Below are 20,071 nucleotides of genomic sequence, written 5' to 3'. Positions count from 1 at the left end.
GGACATCGGGCAGTTCAGTGTTAGCCATGCCCCCTCAGTGACACCACCACCTATAACTGAGGGGGCACACAAGGGATGTGTCCTGCCTCTTAGCGTGCCACTTTGTGAGTGACTAGTATTGGTTTTCTGCTAGAATTGATCTTAGTAATTGTCACTAACTAGTACCATAATTTTATGATTATGTGAGTTTGAGTTTTATATAATATTCAGGGTTAGTGTTTTTAGTTTTATTAAGTTACCTTTTGAAACATGCACTGGCTATTAATTTTATTGTTTTATTTGTTAGGCTTTTGGTTGGGGGGGGAGAGTAATAATTTGTTTCTCTTAAGAAATTCTAGTTATTCTGTCATTAAATCATAAAACTAGATCCATACAATATAGATATAGGAAGAATAGGATTTTATTGGACTCTTCTTCATCTATACGGCATAATTTAGAAGTTGTATAAGGTAATAAACTACACTTTAAGAAATGTAATGTTGCTGATTCTAGAAAATATTCTTGTCTTAGATCTATCCCACAGAAGACTTCAGTTCTCTCGGTATACTCGCCCACTCTCATTCCATGTTTTTATTTCAGTGTTAATTCAATCTGTAACAAGACCTTTTTGACTGAAAGATCTAATTAATGACTTGTGCAGGATTCACATTTATTGTAGAAGCCTGGTTACAGGACATAAACAGTCTATTACTACCCAAGCTTTGCCCATCCTATATAAAAATTTCTCAATCTGAGTCCCTGGACGGCTGGCTGGCTAGGTTCGTAACCGTATGTAAATGAGCTACTATGTAATCTGCTCGCCTCCAGTCTTCCCTTTCCTTCCCTCTCAGTGGTCCACCCTCGCGGAAAGAAGAAATTACGTCAGAGGAGGGCATAAATGCGATTAGACAATAGCCTTGATAGGGCCCGTTTCATTTTTCACAAAACGGGCTTTTTTGCTTGTCTAGTTATAATATCATTCACCATCCAAGATTAGATTAAAAAAAAAAAAAAGCAATGGTCTTGCTATGATTTTTAAAGATTTTTTTCTGTGTCCTTAATTGACTGTGTAATGATTCCTGATCTAGAGATTCTTCTCCTATTGAGTCTTTGGGATTAATATTGATATATAGACTTCCTGGTATTTAGGCAAATTTCCAATTTCAACTTTTTGAGTCTATTATACAATTCTCATCCCAATTCTCTCATTTGCTAATCCTGGAAGACATAAATCTCAATCTTGGAAATGAGTTAGATCCAAATGTGATTACCTTTAAATCTTTCTTGGACTTGTTACAGATCTGATAGATCTACCACCCAGGAACGCAAAAAGATCCTCTCGCACATTCCTTAATTTCCATCCTCCCAAGTGCAAGGGTCTGAAATACAAATCAATGCATGCATGCATCTACCTTTTCCTATACGAGCACGCAACTCTGGAACGTGCTGCCACGTAACCTGAAAACGGTCTATGAATTGACCAATTTCCGCAAACTATTGAAAACCTGTCTCTTCGACAAGATATATCACAAAGATCAACATGTGTAACTGTATAATCTAACGTGTAACTGTATAATCTTAAAACTCCCAGACTGTCTTATAATGTCTTTCTGCTTTAACGCCTTCATGTGTTTCACCACCATGTAACACAAAACCCTCTGTAAACCAAATGTATATTCACTGCTAATTCCAGTATCCATGACGAATTGTAAGCCACATTGAGCCTGCAAAGAGGTGGGATAATGTGGGATACAAATGCCATAAATAAATAATAAATAAATATCTCTTGCCTACATCTTTCCAACACAGTTGGAGAAACTGAGTGAATTGGGAATTTCAGGAGTGGTTTTTAACTTGTTTAATGACTTCCTGATCACTAGAAGATACACTGCCACTTTACATAACAGTAATATTTGTATACTTCTATAACTGCAAAGTTCTAAGCAGTTCACAATATCCACTAAGAAACCAGGACAGTCTCCCAGGATTGTAACACTCAAATCATAAAACAACAAATGCCTAATTATTAGGCAAAACACACTTCTTGAAAAGATATATTTTAAGATTTCTCCTAAATAAAACATAGGAGTCAGATTGAGTAAAACATGTTGAGAATTCTTGACAAAATGTAGTCTTGATAAGCCAACAATAATTCATGAATTTTCAATCCCCTACAAACTTTGGCTGAAGGATAGCTAAAAGGAGAATTGTTTATGGTTTTTCAGGATCTAAGTGAAGGTATTAAGAAAGTTATCCAACATAAAAACTGGAATAGCTCTATCTAAAACCTTAAATAACAAGCAAACTTGAACAAAACCCTGGCCTCTTTTATTATTATTACTAGTAAAAAAGGCCCGTTTTGTAAACAAATGAAACGGGCGCTAGCAAGGCTATAGAGAGAGTGTGTGTGTGTGTGTGTGTTTGTCTCTGTGTGAAAGAGAGTGTGCACAGGTAGGGTGAAAATGAAGAGACAGCAGTGAAATTTTTCATAGGACAGCTGAACCATTTGAGGTGTGTTTGTGTGTCTGTGTGAGAGAGTGTGTGTGTGTGCATGTGTGTGTGCGTCTGTGTGAAAGAGAGTGTGACAGGGTAGGGTCAAAATGAAGAGACAGCATTATAATTGTACATAGCACAGCACAAACATTTGAGGCAGTTATTGCCTTACCTTCCCTGTCGCCCCCTCCATACCCAACGATTCGTTCCTTGTCTTCCATCCCCTCTGTGTCCCGTGTGTATGTGTGTGAGAGAGAGAGAGAGAGAGGTGCTAGCAGTCCCTGTGATAGTGGCAGGTCAGTTGCTCATTATAGCCAGTTAAGAGTGAGAGTGTGTGTGTGTGCTGTTTTTTTTCCTTCCCTCATATGCCCTCCTTGTCTGTTGTTTGTGTGGAGAGCAGAGATCTATATGGTCCTTTTAGTGTTGCTGTTGACGTCGCGTAGCAACTGTGTGCTGCTGGTTTTCATTGTTCCGCGATGTGTCTTATGTCACGTTCCGTTGCTTAGTAAGGGATTTGCGATGTGATTGGTTGAGTGTCATTGGTCCGCCCTCGATGTCATGACGTTTTATGTGGGGGGAGGGGCCAACACTCATTGGCGAATTCCTGGTTTCACCACCATGCATTTAAAACGTTGGGACTTGTGGAGGCTTCAAAACGTTGGAGGTGTGTTTTATATAGAGAGATTATTATTATTTGTTACATTTGTATCCCACATTTTCCCACCTTTCTGCAGGCTCAATGTGGTTTACATATAACCGTTAATGGCGTAAGCCAATTCCAGTCTGAACAAATACATGGTATGAATGAATACAAAGTGATATTGTGGTAGAACGAGGTACATGTATGGTAGTTACAATTGGGGGGAACTTAGAGAGGGAAAGGGGGAAGAAGAGTCAAGGAATGTCCATTACGGTCTTTGGTTACATTGTGTCGCAAGTGACCAGGTATTTTTATGTTGGGTCGTGGGGTATGCTCTTCTGAACAGGTCTGTCTTTAGTGCTTTCCAAAAATTTAGGTGGTCAAGCTTAGTTTTTACTGCTTTTGGCAATGCGTTCCATAGTTGTGCGCTTAAATAGGAAAAGCTGGATGCATAAATGGATTTGTATTTGAGTCCTTTGCTGCTTGGGTAGTGGAGGTTTATGTATGATCGTGCTGATTTTATGCTGTTTCTGGTTGGCAGGTCAATGAGGTCTGTCATGTATCTCGGTGCCTCACCGTAAATAATTTTATGAACAGTCGTGCAGATTTTGAAAGTGATACGTTCTTTGATTGATAGCCAATGCAGTTTTTCTCTGAGTGGTTTGGCGCTGTCAAAACGTGTTTTTCCAAATATAAGCCTGGCTGCTGTGTTTTGTGTGGTCTGAAGTTTCTTTATGATTTGATCCTTGCATCCCGCATAGATTCCATTACAGTAATCTGCGTGGCTTAGTACCATTGACTGTACCAGGTTACAAAATATTTCCCTCGGGAAGAATGGTTTCACGCATTTGAGTTTCCACATTGAGAAAAACATTTTCTTTATGGTGGATTTCGCTTGGGTCTCTAGCGATAGGTTACGGTCGATTGTTACTCCAAGAATTTTCAGGCTGTCTGAGATAGGGAGGGTGTATCCTGGGGCGTTAATGTTTGTGGGTTTGTATGTATTGTATTGGGATGAGATGATGAGACAGTGTTTTTTTTCTGTATTGAGTTTTAGTTGGAATGCATTTGCCCATGAATTCATAATGTTTAAGCTGAGCTTGATTTCGTTGGTGATTTCTGCCAGATCATGTTTGTATGGGATGTATAATGTAACGTCATCAGTGTAGACAAATGGGTTAAGACCTTGGGTGGATAAGGTCTTGGCTAGTGGAGTCATCATGAGGTTGAAAAGGATCGGTGATAGTGGTGATCCTTGCGGTACTCTGCAGCCTGGTTTCCACGGTGACGATATGTTTGTTTTTGATTTCACTTGATATGTTCTTGTGGTTAGAAAACCCTTAATCCAACTGAGAGTGCCACCACTGATTCCGAAGTATTCTAGGAGTCTTAGCAATATGTTATGGTTAACCATATCGAACGCACTTGACATGTCAAATTGGAGGAGGAGAATGCTCTTGCCTATTGCTATTTCCTGCTTGAATTTGGTTAGGAGAGTGAGTAGTACTGTTTCGGTGCTATGTAGGGGTCGAAATCCTGATTGTGACTCATGTAGTATAGTGAATTTGTTTATGTAGTCATTGAGTTGTTTGGTTGCCAGTCCTTCCATTAGTTTGACTACTAATGGGATAGATGCTAATGAGCGGTAGTTGGTAATGTTGTTTTTTTCTTGGTGTCTTTTGGTATTGGGGTGAGCAGTATGTTGCCTTTTTCTTTAGGGTAGATACCCTGTTGAAGCATGAAGTTTAAGTGGGATGTGAGATCTGTTATGAAGCGGTGGGGGGCAGATTGTATTAGGTAGCTGTGGCAGGTGTCCAGTTGACAATGGCTGTTGGAGTATTGTTTCGTCGCCTGGGTAACTGTGTCGGCACTGAGGAGAGCAAATTTGACCATATTCGTCAGCAGGGTATCACCAGGGGTTGGGTCTAGACCATTAATGAAGTTTTCTGTATCCATGTTGTTCTGAGGTAGGGTTTTGCGTAGGTTTACAATTTTTTCATTGAAATATTTAGCAAGGTTGTCTGCAGATAGGATGTTAGTGTTGGTTGTGGTGACCGGCGTTGTGTCTAGTAGTTTGGTTTTGGCAACCAATGTAATTTTACAAAATACCCCTGAGATCTTGTCTGATTTTTTTTTTTTTTAAGAAAAAATTAAATCCATCGCTGTGTTCTGTGTTGTCTGAAATTTTCTTAATTTATACTTTGCGCTCCCCATAAAAATCAAATTACAATAATCTAGCTTCAGCAATATCAACAATTAGACTAGAAGTCTTGAGTTTGTCAATTTCACCTATACTGTTCAATATTTCCATGAGTATCCTGAGTACAATCCAGTGGCGTAGCTAGGGTAGTTGACACACGGGCGGGTCATTTTTTAACCCCCCCCCCCCCCCCAAATCCAGTACTAGGCATACCGAGAATACAAAACACTCAGGACCTATAGAGCAATTCTACCATACCATAAGCAGTAATTTGTACGAGTCACACAAGGAAAAGGAAAGCATCTTAAACACTACAGTGAGCACTAGAACATCAATTCACCTATTGTAAAACGAAAACAGACAGGTTAGTACAAATCGTCGATCCTGCACAGTCAATGCCAACCGAAAGCCACGTCTTTTTCACAAACACAGATACAACCTAATCCACTATAGAATAAGTAATCACAAACTTTCTATTTAGACAAAAATTAAACTGAACCCCCGATGCCAGACTCTGCATACAATGCAACACCACAGAAACAGAAAATGTCCCCTAGTACTGTAGAAAATATAAAGACAGCAGATGTAAATTTGAAAAAACTAACAAATACCAATCACCACTTTACAAATTAACAAATAGAAATAAAAGAAATACAGAAAATAAAATACCATTTATTGAACTAATACATTTAGCTTCCAGAGGCCAAAATCTCCTTCCTCGGGTCAATACAGTATAGTGCTGTTACAGTATCCTATCCTGACCTGAGGAAGGGGGTTTTGTTCTCTGAAAGTTAAGTCAAAATGTATTAAAATTAGTCCAATAAAAAGATTACCTTATTTACATGTTCTATTTATAAACATTTATTAACACAGCTACAATACTATCCTAAAGCAAAAAAATAAAAATATATATTTCATTACAGTTTGTTGTCTCTGGTTTCTGCTTTCCTCATCTTCTTTTCACTGTCTTCCTTCCATCCAGCATCTGTCTTCGCTCTCTCTCTCTGCCATCCAGTGTCTGCCCTCTCTAATGTCCCTTCCATCCACTGTCTGCCCTCTCTTCCTTCCATCCACATATGCCCTCTATCTCTGCCCATTCCATCCACCATTTGCCCCAGTCTGCCCTCTTTCTCTCTCCCCCTTCCACCCACCATCTGCCCTTTCTCTCTGCCCCTTCAATCCGTCTGCCCTCCCTCTCCCATCCATCCAGGGTCTGCCCCCTCTTTTCAGCCCCCTTATTCCACCTGTCCCTAGTTCCAGCCCCAGCCCACATCTCCCACCAGTCTCCAGCCCTTTTCTCCCATCAGACCCGAGCTTCAGCCCCCAGCCACTTCTCACTGTCCCCTTTTTAGCCCCTAGTTTCAACCCCAGCCCTTTTCTCTCATCAGTCCCGAGCTTCAGCCCCAGCCAGTTCTCCCTGTCCTTTTTAAAGCCCCCAGTCCCCACAGTTTCAGCCCCTGCCCCTTTTCAGCCCCCAGTTCCAGTACTAGCCCCCTTATCCCAACTACCCTCCTTTTCAGCCCCCAGTTCCAGCCCCCTTCATCCACCACATGCCTTGCATCCCCCCTTTTCAGCCCCAGACCCATTCTCCCACCTGACCCAGGCATGGACCCATTTTCCCTCCTGCCACCTTGTCAGACCCCAGTTCCAGCTTCAGGCCCTTCTTCCCTCTGAGCTCCCCCTCTCCCATCTGAGCCCCCTCTGGACTCCCCCTCTCCCATCAGGGCTCCCCCACCCCTCCCCAATCCCCTTCTCCCCTCTCAGCTCCCCCTCTCCCATCTGAGCCCCCTCTGAGCACCCCCACTCCTCCCCAATCCCCTTCTCCCCTCTGAGCCCCCCCTCCCGACCCGGTCCCGTCGTCTCCCCTCCGTCCAGGCTGACAGGGCCCTCTTCTGCCACCCCCCTGCCTGTTTTAAAAAAAATCCATGCAGCGATGCAGGCAGCGCTTCGCGTCTGCCCTGTGTGTGCTGTAAAAGCTGAAAATCGCCTCGCTGGCGTCGGGCCTTCCCTCGCGATGTCCCACCCTCGAGGAAATAGGAAATTACCTCAGAAGAGGGCGGGACATCGCGAGGGAAGGCCCGACGCCAGCGAGGTGATTTTCAGCTTTTACAGCACACAGGGCAGACGCGAAGCGCTGCCTGCATCGCTGCATGGATTTTTTTTAAAACAGGAAAAGTGGTGGCAGGAGACGATGGAGCACCCCCCACCCGCTGACACTCGGGGCGGACCGCCCCCACCGCCCGCCCCTTCCTACGCCACTGGTACAATCAGGTTATAGGAGGGCAAACATCTGTATTGTACAGGTGACGTTATTACCAATTCCAGTTGAAATCAGCTTAGCTGAGATGAGAAAATTACAAACTGCATTGGAAGGATGAAGACTTGATCTGCTACATATTAGTGAAGTTAAACACTTCTAAAACAAAAGTTCAGTGGTTTCACACTTCAGGACTCTTACCATCTATATTATTCCTTTGGGAGAGGGGGTGAACATTTACTTGTGGAAAGCTTTTTCAAAGTTTTGGGTGTTACATTCATGCTCAGTGGAACCCCAGATAAATAACTTGTTTCAGAAAACATTTTTCAAATCGGTTTGCCCTATTGACTCAAATGTTAATATCCCATTTTTCTCCGAGGACAAGCAGGCTGGACATCATCACGCATGGGTCGTCGTCCGCGACGGCCCAGGAGCTCCGGAATTTTAAAGCAAAAAATTTTAAAGCTTCTAGAAGCAGCGCGACAGGCGCGGGGACAACTCACTGCGCATGCGTGAGTGACTTCCCGCCCGCGCGCTTCCCTCAGTTTCCTTTTTTCCGCTTCGCGAAGAGGGGTTGTTTTTCTGCCGCTCCTTGCATTGTTCTGGCCAGGAGATGTTTTTTCATTGCGTTTACGCACTCCGGTTGTAGCTTTCGCTACCTTTTTTCTCTCCTATCTAAACTTTAAAAAAAAAAAATTTTTCTTATTTTTCTTAGTTTTTTCCCCGTTTTTAAGTTTCCTTTCTCCTCCGGTCATGGCCGTCTTTAGGCTACCCGGTCACGTGGCTTTTTCCTTTTTTCGTGCCTTTTCGTTGGCACCATCGAGTCGTTTGATTTTTCAACCGCTATTTTTCCTCCCATGTCATCGAGGACTCCCAGCGGCTTCAAATGCTGTTCCAGCTGCAATCGGACCATCTCGTCGACCGATCCTCACGCCTGGTGTCTCCAGTGCCTCGGGCCCAACCACTTCGTGTAAGCTTTGCAAATTAATGAAAAAGAGGACCCAGGTATCTCGAGATGCTCAGCATGAGAAGCTTTTTCCAGATCGGTCCGGTCCTTCAACGTCGGCATCGACATCGGTACCGAGGTCAACGGCATCGACGTCGAGGGAAGCAGCATCGAGAGTCCAGGTAATGGCTGCCGAAAGACCTGTTACAGCTGGGAGCAGCGAGGCATCGAGCGGGTCTTCACCCAACTCCAGGCCTACTGCTATGCAGGCCCCCCGGGACCGCCCTGAGTCGGACCCGGCCCCAAGGAGGCGTGAGGGTTCCATGTCCTCCTCATCGATACCGAGGAGTGTCGATGATGGGCGTCGGGCGAAGGCCAAGAAGCATCGCCATCGATCTCCTTCCCGTCACGGTACCGAGAGCTCTGGGGAGCCGAGGGAATCGGCACCCGAGAAGCGTCGGCGCCGGGAGGATCGCTCACCCTCCATTCAAGAGGTGCCGACGCGTCGGTCGTCTGGCAGCCAGGTACCGGCTCTCGAACCTCATCTGATTCTACCACCGACTCCTGTACCGATCCCACAGCTTGTTCCGATGGCAGCCCTCGATGAGTGTCTCCAGGCCATGCTTCCAGGCCTTCTGGAGCAGATCATGGGTCCTTCTGCCTCTGTACCGCAGGTGCTTGCGCCTCCGGTACCTATTGCTCAGACGGCGTCTGCCCCATCTCCTGCGAGGAGGTCCCCGCCCTCGGTACCGCTTGCGGTGCCTGAGCCGGTTGCCACCAGGGTGGACTCTCCTTCAACTTCGGTGGAGGAAGCTTTGCCGGAGTCCAGGCAAGGGTCCACTTCTCGACGGCCTTCACGATGGCATCGATCCTCGAGGTCGAGGCAGGATTGGGTTCAGGCTGCTCTTCGAGAGCTGGTGTCCGACACCGAACAGGAGCACTCATGGAGTTAGGAAGAAGACCCCAGATATTTTTCGGAGGAAGATTCTCAGGGGCTTCTATCTGATCCCACTCCACCTATTGAGATTAGACAATCTCCACCTGAGTGTCTCTCCTTTTCATCTTTTGTGCGGGAAATGTCTAGGGACATTCCTTTTCCCATGAAGGCTGTGGATGAGCCCAGGGCTGAGATGTTCGAGGTCCTGGATTATCCTTCTCCGCCAAAAGAGGTTGCAACGGCCCCCCTGCACAATACACTCAGGGAAGTGATGTTGCAGAATTGGTCTTTCCCTCTATCTAATTCAGTTGTCAACAAGAAGTCCGAGTCCCAGTACAGAGTCCGTGGTGAGCCTGTGATGGTGAAGGTCCAACTTCCTCATGATTCCATGGTGGTGGACTCTGCTCTCAGAAGATCCAAGAGTACTAGGGACTATGCTTCGGCGCCCCCGAGCAGAGAGTCTAGGACCTTGGATTCTTTTGGGAGGCGTACGTATCAGGCCGGAATGCTCGCTGCCAAGATTCAAACATACCAGCTGTACACCAGCATCCACTTACGGAACTTGATAAAGCAACTGTCCAGTTTGGTTGAAGCTCTTCCTCCTGAGCTTGCCGAGCCTTTTCACCAGGTGGTCAGGCAGCAGAAGGTGTGTCGCAAATTCCTGGGCAGGGGAGCTTTTGATTCTTTTGATGCGGCATCCAGGGCGGCTGCTCAAGGTATCGTGATGCGCAGACTCTCCTGGCTGCGTATCTTGGACCTGTATCAGAAGACCCAGCACCATATGGCGGATGTTCCTTGCCAGGGGGACAGTCTTTGGGAGAAAAGGTTGAGGATATGGTTGATTTCCTCAAAAAGCACCATGATGCTATGGACTCTGTCGCCCGCCGGACGCTTTCTGCTTCTACCTCCTCCTCTAGGAGGTTTTTTGGAAGGAGGAGAAGTGCTCCCTATTCCTCTAATAGGCGTAGGTACACGCCTGCTTCTCGACAGCCTGTTCAGGCTCGCCCCCAGCAGGCCCGCTCTCGTCAGCAGCGTGCGCCTCAGGCCTCTCCGGCTCCCCAGCAAAAGCAAGGGACGAGCTTTTGACTGGCTCCAGAGCAGCATAGCTGACATCAAAATGTCTGTACCGGACGATCTTCCTGTCGGAGGGAGACTTATATTTTTTCACCAAAGGTGGCCTCTCATAACCTCCGACAGGTGGGTTCTACAAATAGTCCGGTCTGGATACGCCCTCAATCTGGAATCAAAGCCTCCAAATTGTCCTCCAGGAGCTCAATCTTTCAGTTCCCGCCACAAGCAGGTACTTGCAGAGGAACTCTCCGCCCTTCTCAGCGCCCATGCGGTCGAGCCCGTGCCATCCGGGCAGGAAGGGCTGGGATTCTATTCCAGGTACTTCCTTGTGGAAAAGAAAACGGGGGATGCGTCCCATCCTAGACCTAAGGGCCCTGAACAAATATCTGGTCCGAGAAAAGTTCAGGTTGCTTTCCCTGGGCACCCTTCTTCCAATGTTTCAGGAAAACGATTGGCTATGCTCTCTGACGCCTACACTCACATTTCAGTGCTCCCAACCACAGGCAGTACCTTTGATTTCATCTGGGAACTCGGCACTTTCAGTACTGCATGCTGCCCTTTGGTCTCGCCTCTGCACCCAGAGTCTTCACAATGTTCTTGGCAGTGGTCGCAGCATCGCTATGCAGACTTGGGAGTGCATTTGTTCCCCTATCTCAACGATGGGCTGGTAAAGAGCACCTCAGAGGCAGGAGCTCTACGATACATGCAGATTACTATTCAATTGCTCGAACTACTGGGGTTTGTCATCAATTATCCGTCCCACCTGGTTCCTATACAGAAATTGGAATTCATAGAGCTCTGTTGAACACACAGACGTCTCGAGCTTATCTTCCCCAGGCACGGTCGGACAACCTCCTAGCTCTCGTGTCGTCAGCTCGGGCATCCCAACAGATCACAGCTAGGCAGATGTTGAGACTTCTGGGCCACATGGCCTCAACAGTTCATGTGACACCCATGGCACGTCTACACATGAGATCGGCTCAGTGGACCCTAGCTTCCCAGTGGTGTCAAGCTGCGGGGGATCTAGAAGATGTCATCCATCTTCCCACCGAATTCTGCAAATCCCTTCACTGGTGGACCATTCGCTCCAATCTGACCTTGGGACGCCCATTCCAAATTCCTCAGCTGCAAAAAGTGCTGACGACGGATGCATCCCTCCTCGGGTGGGGAGCTCACGTGGATGGGCTCCACACTCAAGGAGTTTGGTCCTTCCAGGAAACGTATCTTCAGATCAACCTCTTGGAATTGTGAGCGATCTGGAATGCTCTAAAGACTTTCAGAGATCGGCTGTCCAACCAAGTTATCCTAATTCAGACAGACAATCAGGTTGCTATGTATTACACCAACAAGTAGGGGAGCACCGGATCTCGCCCTCTGTGTCAGGAAGCCGTCAGGATGTGGCTTTGGGCGACTCAGCATGGTATGCTTCTCCAAGCCACATATCTGGCAGGCCTGGCCGACAGGTTGAGCATGCAACCTCACGAGTGGTCTCTGCACATGGATGTTGTCCGCAAGATCTTCTGAGCGTGGGGCACCCCCTCGGTGGATCTTTTTGCCACTCAGTACAATCACAAAGTTCCTTAATTCTGTTCCAGGCCCACGGCAGACTAGCGTCAGATGCCTTTCTCCTTCATTGGGGGACAGGGCTCCTGTATGCTTATCCTCCCATTCCTTTGGTGGGGAAGACTCTGCTGAACCTCAGGCAAGACCGTGGAACCATGATTCTGATAGCGCCTTTTTGGCCTCGTTAGATTTGGTTCCCGCTTCTTCTGGACTTGTCCTCCGAAGAACCGTGGAGATTGGACTGTTTTCCGACCCTCATCACTCAGAATGAGGGGTCGCTTCTGCATCCCAACCTCCAGTCTCTGGCTCTCACGGCCTGGATGTTGAGAGCATAGAAGTTGCCTCTTTAGGCTTTTCAGAGGGTGTCTCCCGAGTCTTGCTTGCTTCCATGAAAGATTCCATGAAAAGGAGTTATGGATTTAAATGGAGGAGGTTTGCCGTCCGGTGTGACAGCAAGGCCCTAGACCCTTTCTCTTGTCCTACACGGACCCTGCTTGAGTACCTTCTACACTTGTCAGAGTCTGGTCTTAAGACTAACTCAGTAAGAGTTCACCTTAGTGCTATCTGTGCTTATCATCACCGTGTAGAAGGTCAGCCTATCTCTGTACAGCCTTTAGTTCGCTTTATGAGAGGTTTGCTTTTGTCAAAGCCCCCTGTCAAACCTCCACCAGTGTCATGGGATCTCAACGTCGTTCTCACCCAGCTGATGAAACCTCCTTTGAGGCCACTGAATTCCTGCCATCCTGAAGTACTTGACCTGGAAGGTCATTTTCTTGGTGGCTGTTACTTCAGCTCGTAGAGTCAGTGAGCTCCAAGCCTTGGTAGTTCATGCTCCCTACATTAAATTTCATCATAACAGGGTAGTTCTCCGCACTCATCCTAAGTTCCTGCCGAAGGTGTTGTCGTAGTTCCATCTGAACCAGTCAATTGTCTTGTCAACATTTTTTACCCATCCACATACCTGCCCTGGTGAGGACAAGTTGCATACCTTGGACTGTAAGAGAGCATTGGCCTTTTACGTGGAGCGGACGAAGCCCTATAGACAGTCCGCCCAGTTATTTGTTTCTTTTGATCCCAACAGGATGGGGCTTGCCATCGGAAAACGCACAATCTCCAATTGGCTAGCAGATTGCATTTCCTTCACTTATGCCCAAGCTGGGTTGACTTTGGAGGGCCATGTCACGGCTCATAATGAAACTGAAGGAAGCCAAGAGAGAGATACGTCTGGCGAAAGCACGTGCAGAGGAACAAATGGCTAGAAAGGTAAGGAGGGGTGACAAAAATTTCTTCAGGTATATTAGTGAAAGGAAAAAGACTAAAAAGGGAATTGTGAGACTGAAAGATGCTGCGAACCGCTATGTAGAAAATGATGAAGAAAAGGCAAATTTACTAAATAGATACTTTTGTTCTGTTTTCACAGAAGAAAATCCTGGAGAAGGACCAAGATGGACTGACAAAAGTACATGTGAGAGTGGAGTGGATTTAGCACCGTTCACAGAAGAGAGGTGTATGAACAACTAGGGAAACCTAAAGGTGGACAAAGCCATGGACCGGAACAGGATCCACCCCAGGATATTGAGGGAGCTCAGAGAGGTTCTGGCTGGTCCTCTTAAAGATTTGTTTAATAAATCCTTGGAGACGGGAGAGGTTCCGTGCGATTGGAGAACGGCGGAGGTGGTCCCTCTTCACAAAAGTGATAGGAAGAAGCTGGAAACTACAGGCTGGTAAGCCTCACTTCGGTTATTGGAAAAGTAATGGAAGCGATGCTAAAGGACAGGATAGTGAATTTCCTGGAAGCCAATAAGTTGCCAGATCCAAAACAACATGGTTTTACCAAAGGGAAATCGTGTCAAAACGAATCTCATGAATTCTTTGACTGGGTGACTGGAGAATTGAATCAAGGACGTGCTATGGACGTAATCTACTTAGATTTCAGCAAAGCTTTCGACACGGTTCTCCACAGGAGGCTCTTGAATAAACTAGACGGGCTGAAGATAGGACCCGAAGTGGTGAACTGGATTAGGAACTGGTTGACGGGCAGACGCCAGAGGGTGGTGGTAAATGGAGTTCGCTTCGGAGAGAGAAAGTGAGTAGTGGAGTGCCTCAGGGATCGGTGCTGGGGGCCGATTCTATTCAATATATTTGTGAGTGATATTGCCGAAGGCTTACAAGGTAAAGTTGCCTTTTTGCAGATGACACCAAGATTTGCAACAGGAGTGGACCCCCGGGAGGGAGTGGAAAGCATGAAAAGGGATCTGAGGAAGCTAGAAGAATGGTCTAAGGTTTGGCAATTAAAATTCAATGCGAAGAAATGCAAAGTGATGCACTTGGGGAGTAGAAATCCAAGGGAGACGTATGTGTTAGGCGGGGAGAGTCTGATAGGCACGGACGGGGAGAGGGATCTTGGGGTGATAGTATCTGAGGATCTGAAGGCGACGAAACAGTGTGACAAGGCGGTGGCCGTAGCCAGAGGTTGCTAGGCTGTATAGAGAGAGGTGTGACAAGCAAAGAAAAGAGGTGTTGATGCCCCTTGATAAGACGTTGGTGAGGCCCCACCTGGAGTATTGTGTTCAGTTCTGGAGGCCGTACCTTGCTAAGGATGTAAAAAAATGGAAGCGGTGCAAAGAAAGCTACGAGAATGGTATGGGATTTACTTTACAAGACGTATGAGGAGAGACTTGCGGACCTGAACATGTATACCCTGGAGGAAAGGAGAAACAGGGGTGATATATTCAGACGTTCAAATATTTGAAAGGTATTAATCCGCATACGACCTTTTCCGGAGATGGGAGGACAGTAGAACGAGAGGGTATGATATGAGAGTGAAGGGGGCAGACTCAGAAAAATGTCACGAAGTATTTTTTCACGGAGAGAGTGGTAGATACTTGGAATGCCCTCCCGCGGTAGGTGGTGGAGATGAAAACGGTAGCGGAATTCAAGCATGCGTGGGATAAATATAAAGGAATCCTGTGCAGAAGGAATGGATCCTCAGAAGCTTAGCCGAGATTGGGAGGCGGGGCTGGTGTTTTGGTGGTGAAGCTAGTTCTGGGCAAGACTTCTACGGTCCTGTGTCCTGAAAATGGGGCTAGTTCTGGGCAAGATTCTACGGTCTGTGCCCTGAAAATGGCAGATACAAATCAAGGTAAGGTATACACAAGAAGTAGCACATATGAGTTATCTTGTTGGGCAGACTAGATGGACCGTGCAGGTCTTTTCTGCCGGTCATCTACTATGTTACTATGTTTACATTGGATTGATATTTCCAGACAGACTCTTGACTTGGGTGCTGTGCGCCAAAACACAGCCCGTGTGGAGTCATTGATATACAAGTTTGATCTACATTGTGAATTAAAATTATCTGTTCTGTTTTTGAAGGCTCTTCGTGCTTTTGTGCTTAGGATTATTTTTTTGCTTTGAACCCCCTCTTTGCTGCTTTGGTGATCTTGCAAAATACAACAGAGAAGCTAACCAGCACAAAAGAAGCAGTTAAAAGGTAAACATCAAAATTGTGGAAGTGGTCTGAAATAACAACTAAATAATTGTAAACTAAATTGTGGTGCCTAGCGAAAAGGGTGGGTCTTCGGGGCCCTATTCTGGACTTAAAAGAATTAAACAAGTCCCTGAGAGTGCGGCATTTCCACATGGAACCCTGCGCTCCGTCATTGCTGCGGTACAGCCAGGAGAGTTTCTCACGTCTCTAGACCTGAAAGAAGCTTACTTGCACATACCAATTTGACCCCCGCACCAGAAGTTTCTGAGGTTTGCGGTGTTGGGAAAACATTGTCCAGTTCCGGGTCTTGCCTTTTGGCCTCGCCACAGCTCCCCGAACCTTTTCGAGGTAATGGTGGTAGTAGCTGCTTTGCTCAGGCCGAGAAGGTATCAGGGTTCACGACGTACCTAGACGACTGCTCATCAGAGCAGACTCTGTAACAGAGGCTATCAAGCCACAGCTAGAGTGGTCCAGTACTTCGATATCTAGGCTGGGGTCGTCATATGCCAAAGTCACCTGACCCCCTCGCAATCTCTAGAATAGTTGGGGGCCAGGTTCGACACACTCGGCTATGTATACCTACCCGAGCTAAGGCGGTGCAAGCTTCAGAATCGGTCCGTCTGCTCCTGAGGATGCCCAGCCCGCGAGCTTGGACATTGTCCAGCTGCTGGGATCGATGACAGCCACATTGGAAGTGGTGCCCTGGGCGAGAGCGCACCTGAGGACCTCTACAGTATTCCCTACTTCAAGATGGTCTCCAGTTTCTCAGGATTATCAATGCAGACTTTCTTGGCTTCCTGCGGCCCGACTCAGCATGGAGTGGTGCTCAGACAGCATGCTGCGGTGAAGAATGCCGCTGGCGCTCCTCGATTGGTGTCTGGTAGTGGCAATGCCAGCCTGAAGGGCTGGGGCGCACATTGCAAGGGGAAGCATGCCCAGGGTCTATGGACAACCCGAGGAGTCGGAGTGGTCCATCAACCGCCTGGAGTTGAAAGCAGTGTTTCAGGTGCTTCTGGCCTTTCAAGTGACCCTGGAAGGATTGGCTGTCAGAGTGATGTCGGTCAAACACGACAGCAGTGGCCTACATAAATCGACAAGGCAGCACTCAGTGCAGAGCGCTGGCCACGCAGGCCGAACAGATTTGGCCACTGGCCGAGCTGCATCTTCTATTTCTGTCGGCAGCTCACATTGCAGGTCAGAGCAATGTGCAAGCCGATTATCTAAGCAGGCATCAGATCGATCCAGCAGAATGGGAACTAGCAGACGAAGTATTCCTGCAGATATGTGCCAAATGGGGCAAGCCCGTGATGGATCTTATGGCGACAAGTTCAAATGCCATTCAAATGCCAAAGTCCCGTGCTTCTTCAGCAGACAGAGAGATCCTCGCTCGGCAGGGTTGGATGCCTTGACTCAGCCCTGGCCTCTGGACCTACTATATGTGTTTCCTCCGTGGCCCTTGATAGGGCGCGTGCTCCTGCGGATTCGGCTGCACCCAGGAGAAGTGGTCCTCATCGCCCCGGATTGGCCAAGGAGGCCTTGGTATGCGGACCTCTGACAGATGCTAGTGGATGCTCCCCTTCCTTTACCTTTGGTACCGAACCTGTTGTAGCCATGGAGGACGCCTGCCGCTTTGGTCTTATGGCAATTGAGAGGGCACAATTGAGGGACAAAGGCTATTCAAACACAGTCATTTCCACTCTCTTGCAGGCCCGCAAGCGTTCCACTTCCGTGGCTTATGCCAGGATTTGGCGCCAGTTTGAGTCTTGGTGTGCCTCAAAAGCGATCACACCCATGAGGGCTCCTGTCTCACCGATTCTGGACTTTTTGCAGGATGGTGTACAAATAAGCTTGGCCTATAATTCCCTGCGGGTGCAAGTGGCAGCGTTGGCCTCCCTTCGTGTTAAGGTTGAAGGTGTGTCTTTAGCTGCTCATCTAGATGTGGCACGGTTTCTTAGTGGGGTGCTTCGGCTCCGGCCTTCCGTGCGAGCACCCTGTCCAGCTTGGAACCTGGGGCTAGTTTTGAAGGCCCTGCAGGCTTCTCCTTTTGAGCCGCTTCGGCGAGCATCGGAGAAAGATTTGACACTAAAGGCCGTTTTTCTTGTGGCCATTACTTCGGCGAGACGGGTGTCAGAGCTCTAGGGGCTGTCCTGTAGAGACCCATTTCTGCAATGCTCAGAGTCCGGGGTCACGGTTCGGACCGTGCCTTCCTTCATGCCTAAGGTGGTTTCAGCATTTCACCTAAACCAGCCTATTTTCTTGCCCTCCTTTGGAGTGGAGGAGTGGCCTAGTGGTTAGGGTGGTGAGTTCAATTCCCACTTCAGGCACAGGCAGCTCCTTGTGACTCTGGGCAAGTCACTTAACCCTCCATTGCCCCATGTAAGCCGCATTGAGCCTGCCATGAGTGGGAAAGCACGGGGTACAAATGTAACAAAAATAAAATAAAAAGGAGGAATTTCCAGAATCTTTTGGGCAGTTGCACCTGTTGGATGTGCGCAGGACTCTGCTGCAGTATCTGCGAGTTACTATCTCTTTCAGGATCTATGATCATCTGTTTGTTTTGCTATCAGGTCCTCGCAGAGGGTCTCCAGCGTCTAAAGCCACTATTGCCCGCTGGCTCAAAGAAACTATCTTTTCAGCTTATCTGCTTGCCGGCCGGTCTCCGCCTGTAGCCTTTAGGCGGCATTCTACCAGAGCGATTTCTTCCTCTTGGGCTGAACCTGGAGCACTCTCTCGTCAAGAGATATGCAGTGTAGCAACATGGGCTTCTAAGCTCTCTTTGCCCGACATTACAGGCTGGAATGGGCTGCTTGGAGGGATGCGCGTTTTGGAGCACAAGTGCTAGCGCGTGGTTGACCTGTTCCCACCCTATATAGGGATTGCTTTGTACATCCCAAACGTAATGGCTTCATCTGCTTGATGACAAGGAAGGGAAATTAGGTTCTTACCTTGGTAATTTTCTTCCTTTAGGCATAGCAGATGAGCCATGAGCCCTCCCTGTATGATTGTATGCTGTGAATCTGTTTCAGGTTCTGTGCTTGTTTCATGAAGTTTCCTTCCTTGGGGAGAAGTTGGAAAACAGTCCTTCAGGATTCATGTTCACTTATAGGAGGATGAGTCCATTCCCTCCAGTTTATGTTTTGGAGGATGAGTTTATTCTCTCCAGGAGGTTGCGTGTATCCCCTCCAGTTATACAATAAGGAGGACGAGGTTATTCCTCCAGGAGGATGTGTTCATTTCCCTCCTTTGAGTTCATACCCTTGTTAAGGGGCCATCGTCGCTGTGAGGAAAGTTCATGTTATTCCATTGCGGTTTGCCCATAGTGCTTTGGAAGCTTCAATACTGAAGAGGCAGTGGAGCTGGCTGACTATGAGGCACTGTGAAAAGTTGAGTGCTCTCTATCTCCCCCTGCTGGTTGATGGACTCAACCCATACGTAATGGCTTCATCTGCTATGACTAAAGGAAAGAAATTACCAAGGTAAGAACCTAATTTTCCCATATTCTGGAGCTTTCACCATACATGATCTTGTGTGTAAGTGAACAGATTTGAATGTGATACGGGAGCCAGTGTAGTGTGAAACCGAAGAGGTTGAGCAGGTTCAAAGCGCGATTTCCCCAGTATGAGCCTTGCAGCCGTGGTTTGGACTGTCTGAAGCCTTTTCAGTATGTAATCCTGGCATCCAGCATAGATCCCACTGCAGTAGTCTATATGTGATAGGACTAGCAGTGAACAAGGGTATGGAAAAGCTCTCTTGTTATGAAATGCCTTATACGCTTCAGCCTCTACATGTGAAGGTTGCTCAGTTTTGTTTTTGTTTTAGTATTGGTTTCTTAATCCATCTTTTCTTTCTCCATTGTAGACCCTGTGCCTGCGTCAGAATCTAATCAAAACAGATTGAGAACCTAGAATTGCTGGTGACGCTTCGTGAGCTGGATCTCTATGACAACCAATCCAGGAGATCCAGAATCTGGAGGCCCTGACTGACCTTGAGTGAGTGCCAGTGAAGGATTACTGGTTTAAACAAATTGAGCAAAGCAGTATCGTGTGTCATAGAAACAAGTTCAAATTACAGCTTGTGGAGGGTCATTTATTCAAGTGCCTGTGTTACACCTGCTTTATAAAGTCAACTACATGCTTTTTTGATTTTATAAAGTACTAGCATTAGCTCAAAAGATCACATATAAATATGGTACTAGCAATGAACACCAGTGTATACTTTCTGAAAGTAGGCGTTTAAAGAATTTTATAGTATACACGTGTGAACTCCATCCAAAATCCACTCCTGTGCACGTCCACAGTGAAGTGGGTGCCATGAACTTAAGTTTTAACCCCTTCAAGATGGCCCTCACTCAGTGTCAGTTTTTTTTAAACCCCCCCTCCCCTCTATATTTTTTCTGGCAAGGGCTTATTGGCCTCTGGAACAGATATTTTATTTTTTTCCAGCATCATATGACTGCGTGTGTTTAAACTGGCATGGTGCCCTGGTGCCTTCACTA

The 20,071-nt window shown here is 47.0% G+C and overlaps 1 protein-coding gene across 1 annotated transcript in view; it reads left to right on the top strand.

Annotated features, from left to right (window-relative positions):
• The window catches only part of PPP1R7 (protein phosphatase 1 regulatory subunit 7), a 229,391-nt gene that overhangs the window by 108,903 nt on the left and 100,417 nt on the right, over window positions 1-20,071 (top strand). Inside the window, 3 exon segments of the mRNA XM_030215930.1 lie at window positions 19,435-19,467; window positions 19,469-19,523; window positions 19,526-19,565. Coding sequence (XP_030071790.1) covers window positions 19,435-19,467; window positions 19,469-19,523; window positions 19,526-19,565 — 128 coding nt within the window.

Source organism: Microcaecilia unicolor, chromosome 10 (assembly GCF_901765095.1).
Source record: "Microcaecilia unicolor chromosome 10, aMicUni1.1, whole genome shotgun sequence".
NCBI lineage: Eukaryota > Metazoa > Chordata > Amphibia > Gymnophiona > Siphonopidae > Microcaecilia > Microcaecilia unicolor.
Note: the sequence above shows the minus strand (reverse complement) of the source record. Positions and strands in the feature narration are given on the sequence as shown.